At 53.5% G+C, this 6,000-nt stretch overlaps 1 protein-coding gene across 6 annotated transcripts in view; it reads left to right on the top strand.

Annotated features, from left to right (window-relative positions):
• The first annotated feature begins 321 nt into the window (after nucleotides 1–321).
• Nucleotides 322–6,000, top strand: part of POU2F2 (POU class 2 homeobox 2) — a 29,079-nt gene continuing 23,400 nt past the window's right edge. For all 6 annotated transcript variants that reach the window (XM_072966980.1, XM_072966979.1, XM_006208607.4 and 3 more), the window contains exon 1: nucleotides 322–398. In XM_072966980.1, the coding sequence (XP_072823081.1) occupies nucleotides 332–398 (67 nt within the window). In that variant the 5' untranslated portion in view covers nucleotides 322–331. The remainder of the gene's footprint in view (nucleotides 399–6,000) is intronic.

Below are 6,000 nucleotides of genomic sequence, written 5' to 3'. Positions count from 1 at the left end.
GCCCTGCAAACTGCTAGCCGGTGTTTTAATGTTGTTGTTACGGTCCCATTTTTCTTCCCAGACCCACCAGCCATGTTCCATATGTGAAGGCAGCAGAAGGGCTAGAGGCGTCTCGTGGGGACACAGCTGTTGGAGTCAGCTCTTCCAGCGGGCTTGCTCTCCACCCCACTGCCCCCACTTCCCCAATACACACAGAAGATTTGGGGTCCGCTGCCTGCTGGGGTGGGCCTTCAGGTCAGGGTATTTTCCCTTCCGAAGGGGGCGGGCCCTGTGGTTTCCTCCCTGGGTGACTTCCGGAGGAGAGGGCTTTGCCCCCAGAGAGGGCGGGGAAATGACACAGTTGTTCCCCCAGCCCTGCGGGGCGGGCAGCATGGTTCACTCCAGCATGGGGGCTCCAGGTAAGGGGCTGGGCCCGCACTATGGCGGGAGCACAGGCAGCACCTTGGGATTTGTCCCGCTGGGCGGGTCGTTGGCTCGCTCTGCCCTTCCTCTTTAGCTGTCTTCTCTACCCTTTCACTCTGTACCTCAGCAGCTCCCCTTCTTCCCATCTGGGGTCCCCACCCCTCAGCTCCTCTTTCCTCTCCCCTTTCACATCAGCACCTGGGGGCTTCCACAGACAGACCTGCTTCTCCCCTTCTCTGTTGGTAGCAGGCATTGGTAGAAGGTGTTGGTAGCAGGCTGTTGTCTGGAGGACCAGCAGATGGGAGAGTTGCGTGATCCTTGGGAGGGGACTGCACAGGGTGCACAGGGGCTGGAAGGCTGAGCTACCGGACCTTTGAGTGAGTGGGTGCTTCTGTGTATGCACAAGTGAGCGGTAGTTCTGAATCTTCTGTGTGTGACTGTCAGGTGCCCCGTGTGTGAGGGGCTGTTGTGTGTGGCATTGTAGGGGTAGCCTTGGCGCTGCTCTCTTGGTTCACTTCCTCCCTTCATTTGTCTCAGATGTCCCCCTCCTCGGGATGACCTTTCCTGACCTCCCCATCTAAACTGCCAACCAGTCCCGCCATTCTCCAGCCCCTCGCCCTGCTCTATCTTTTCTTCATGGCACTTAATGCTTGCATGAAAATTTATTATGTTTGTGCGCTTATGAATTGCCTCCCCCACTGAATGTCACTTGACTGAGTGAACATCGTACGCCGAGTACTGTACAAAGCGATTTGTATTTGTTGGCTCATTTGGCATAATGTGTCCATCTGTGCATAATGATAGTTATCTCTGGGCGATGCTGATGGGAGAGTTAAGTGAGGTAATACGCTTAAAAGCTTAGCATGGGGGCCTGGAATGTGGCGAGCTTCCATACTTCATGGTTGTTTTGTTTGTAGCCCTATAGGTGTGACTACGGGTGTGTGTCCTATTCGTGGGTGTCTGTGGGGATGTCTTAGTTTGGCATGTGTCGTTCTACGTGCATCAGTGTATGCTGGCATCCCTGTGATCCGTCATCAACATATATTTATTTGAGCAGTTCTATGCTGGATGTTGGAAATACAGATGAAAAAGGCAGCTTCAGATCTTTTCTCTTGGAGCCCCCAGTCCAATGTTGGGAGATAGATCTATCACCAGACAGGGGAGGAGGTCCAGGCAGATGGGTCAGGACTGGGGTATGTGGGAGGCACAGGGGGCTGGGGGAGCCCAGAAGACTTGCCCAATTCAGCATGGTCAAGTCAGGGAGGGCTTCCTGGAGGAGGGCATGTCTGGGCTGAGATGGGAAGAATGAGTGAGTATGAGCAGGGAAAGGAAGGTGAAGAGGGGCTTGAGATGGAAGGAAGACCACTTGCAGGATGATAAGTGATTATTTACTGAGGTGACCGTATGTGCAACTGTGGATGTGTGTGTGCACACATACAATGTAGACATGGGGAGCCAGGGTGCCTGCACACACATGCCATTAGCTCCACCACTAACTCATCCCTCTCTGGGGTTGAATGGGGGCTTTGTATGTGCTGGACACTGGGTTAGGCCCTTTACTTGGGATTTCTCACAGAATTGCCCTGCCTTCGAGGCCTGCCCTAGGCTCCCCTACCTGGACATGAATTAATACATGTGTGGCCTTGGGCAGATCACTCATCCTGCCTGATCCTGGGCTCCATATCTGTGGACTGGGTTCAGGGATCCACCCTGACCATCTCCCAGGAGAGGTGACTCTGGGTGTGTGAGTATGTGCACATCCATGTGTGTATCTATCTGAGTGACCTCGGTATCTGTGTGTATGCTCATCTGTGTCTATCTGTATGTCTGAGTGATTCTGGGTGAATAAATGTGTACCTGTGTGTGTGTGTGTGTCTGAGTGGCCCGGGTGTGTGTGTATGTACATCTATATCTATATCTATCAATATTTCTGTGAGTGACTGGGGTTTGTGCGTGAGTACGTGTCTGGGGGTGACTTGGGGGTGTGTGTGTGTGCGCACGCAGGTGTATCCACACATGTCTGGGTGTGTTTTGCATATCTGCCAGTGTCACTGTGTTTAGGCATGTGTCTTCATCTGCAGACATTCCTGTCTGGGATCTGTGCACACCTGCCCTGTGTGTTTGCATGGTCTTCGTCCATGTCTGGGGCTGTGGTGTGTGTACTGTGTGGCAGCTCTTGTCAGCACAGCTGTGGGGCCGCCTCTCTTGTTGTGTCTGCTGCCTGTATCTCCATCCCTCCTCCTGACACTTAGAAGTGTTCACTCCCTGGAGGCCAGCCCGGGACAGCTGTGGGGTGTGGGGGTGTGAAATGCTACTCCTGGGGAAGCCAGACTGGGCCAGTGGGTGAGCAGAGGTTCCCGGCAGTGCCGACCCTGCCCACAGGAGCTCCTAGGCCACAGCCTTGATTGAAGCAGGCTTTGGAGGCAGGGGACCCAAGGGACAGGCCAAGTGGGGCCAGGAGGGGTGAGGGGCAGCCCTTGGGCCCTCTATATTTAGCCCCATTTTCGGTAAGTGCTAACGAGAAGCTGGCCCAAGTCTGCTAAAACCGGCTGGGGGAAATGCAGAGGAGAAGTGAAAGTCCGTAGAGGGAGGGGTGAGGGAGGGCGGAGGGGACCCAGAGTCCCAGGCCTGGGGCAGTGGGGCAAGCGAGTGTGAGCCCAGGGGCGTGGCAGCCCTGGGTGGGTCTGACTCTAGGATGGTGGGATTCAAGAGGCCCAGTAGCCTCAGCATTGCTTTTCCCTGCATGTTCCTCTAAAAAGTTGCACACTGCCTGCGTTGGGAGAAGGCAGGGGTGACCCTAAGCAACCAGTCAACATTTCTGTGCAAATGAACTGAGGCTTTGAGGGGGGCTTCTGGAGGTGCCAGGGGGCTGGAACACATTAGAATCACCTGGAGGGAGGCTTTAAAAAATTCAGATGCCTGGGTCTCACCCTGTCCCAATGAAATCAGAGTGTTGGGGGTGGAATTAGGTATCAATATTTCTCTAGAGGAGGAGTGGAGGAGGGGAGGAGAGAGAGACAGAGGCTTGATTGTGTGGAGTCTGAGACAGCCTACAGAATAGGCGGGCTCGGCAGACCCCTTGCCAGGGTCCCCATTAAGTATCACGTGGCTTTCATCCGTGGTGGAAATGGAGTCCCCTGTTCATCCTTGGTGGGGATGATTTGATGAGACCCTTTTTCTCCATTGGGCTCTGATGGAGGAGGAGAATAAGAGAGACCTGGGCAAAGCGCAGCTCTGGCCATTTTGCTGTGGGCCAGCGGAGTACTGCCTGGGTGTGCAGGCTCTGTGGGAGCTGGGGTGGGATTAGAAAGAATAAGGAAAACAGAGTGGTGGAAATTTCCCCTCATACCACTTTTGCCTCTCCAGACACTATTTCTGCCGAGGAGAAGTAACCTTAAAAGTTTAGGTTGGAGCTGCTTGGGGAGAGGGCTGAAGGTCAAAGTGTCAGGTGACAGCAGGGAGAGGGGACTCTTTCATGCACTCATTCATTCCAAAGACACAGTCCTAGACTGGGCGGCAGTGATTCCAGCCTGGGCCCTAAGGAGCCCACAGTCTGGGGCATAGGGTGGGGGTCACTGCCCAGGTGGTCAGGGTACTTTAGGGGGCAGGGGTGGGGTGGGGGTTCCCAGATAACAGAGACACTGACTGACTGGGTAGTCAGAGAAGACCTCCCAGAGGAGGTGATGTGAAGCTTAGGCCTTAAAGATGAGCAGGAGTTTGCTAGTGGAGAAGGAAGAGGTCGCCCCAGGTGGGAGAAGAGCAGAGGCAAAGACCTGGAGGAGGGAGAGCAGGGCTTCGGGGCCACTCTTGTTCATTCAACCCACACATCCCATTAGGGACCCTGAGATGAGCCAGACCTGCCCTTAAGGGGTTCTTAGCCTGATGGGGAAGACATTCTGGGGCCCAGATGGCTACAGCCTTTAGGACAGTGACAGGTAGATGGATCCAGAGTAAAGGGAACAGAGGAGAGACCTCTGAGGACATCAGGGGTGACTTCATGGAGGACAGAGCCCGTGCTGGGTCCTGAAGGATGACTAGGAGGTCACCAGGCAGAATGCGGAAGAGCATTCCAGGCAGAGGGACTAGCCCATGCCAAGGCTCTTTGTTAAATGTTGGAAAGACAGCAGGACAGAGGCAGGAATAAATAAGAGACAAAAAGAGCTGCAGGGAGGGATGTTCCTCTCTCTCTCTAGTCTTCTGAGCTGGGTGATGCCGGGGACTCAGGGGTGAGTCAGACCAGGCCTGCCCCCTGGTCTGGTGGGAAAGGACCGGGACGCAGGTGACCACAGCCCTGTGGGCTCAGGGCTAGGACAGCGAGAAGGCACGTCTGTGGGAGGCTGTATTAGTTTGCTAGGGCTTCCATAACAAAGTACCACACACTGCATGGCTTAAACAAGAGAAATTAATTTTCTTGAAATTCTAGAAACTAGAAGTCCAAGGTCAAGGTTGGTTTCTTCTGAGGCCAGTCCTCCTTGGCTTGGGATGACTATCTGCTCCCTGTATCTTCACACGGTCTTCCCTTTGTGCATGTCCGTGTCCCAATCTCTTCGTATAAGGACACCAGCTGTATTGAATCAGGGCCCACCCTAAGGGTCTCATTTTAACTTAATTACCTCTTTAAAGATCTTATCTCCAAAGAAAGTCACATTCTGAGGTAATAGGCGGTTAGGGCTTCAACATATGAACACGGAAGGACACAACTCAACCCCTAACAGAGGCCAAGAATGAGCATGGACTCTGGGGCGGAGGTGAGGCTTCCCTGGTCTGTGGGAGGGGCATTCGCTAGCTAGGCCGGGAGTGTAGAACCTGTAAGGTCTGGACTCCGTGGTCATAGAGCAGGCTGCACAAGTGGCAAGAGACGGGCAGCAGAGGGTGACAGGGGCCATACCCTGGAGGTCAGGATGAGGAGCCTGGGCTTTTCTTGGGGAGACGGGGAGCCGTGGAAGGTTTCAGGGCCAGGGAAGGATCTCCCTGTGGCACTGTGGACACTAGCTAGAAGGAGGGGCTGGGGAGGGGGCTGGGGCAGGGCTTTCCAGAATGTTAAGAAGGGTGGGATTTAGGGCTGCATCGGGGTTAGTGGTTGCCTGGAGCAGGGCCAAGGTCTGGGTGATTTAAAGGATCAAGCAGGACTCCTGCTTCTGATACCCCAAAGTCAGGAGAGGAGGGCCTCATCCCCTGGCTCCCTTTGTGTCCTCCTGTGTCTCTCAGCATCCTTAGCCACTCAGTGCCTGGAAACAGGGCCTGAGCTCTGGCAGCATCTGGTCACCTGCTCCCCACCCCACCCTCATAAGCTTATGCCTTAATAGGACTATATGCTGGCTTATTATTTAATTTTTTTAGCTTAGAATTTTTTCCTTTTTTATGAAAACATAATGTACATATAGCAAAGTGCTCAAATTTTAAATGTACAGCTTGATGAATTTTTACATATGTATAGACCCACGTAACCACCAAGCAGATCAGGATAAAAAACATTTCCAACCCCCTGTAGGCTTCCTCACACCTTTTCCCAGTCAACACTCAACCAAAGGTGCCCACTAATCTGACCTTGATCTAATATCATCTTGCCTGTTTCTGAGTTTCACATAAAAATTGGAG

This window comes from Vicugna pacos, chromosome 9 (assembly GCF_048564905.1).
Source record: "Vicugna pacos chromosome 9, VicPac4, whole genome shotgun sequence".
NCBI lineage: Eukaryota > Metazoa > Chordata > Mammalia > Artiodactyla > Camelidae > Vicugna > Vicugna pacos.
The sequence above is the reverse complement of the archived record's forward strand: the minus strand, read 5'-3'. Positions and strand labels throughout refer to the sequence as shown.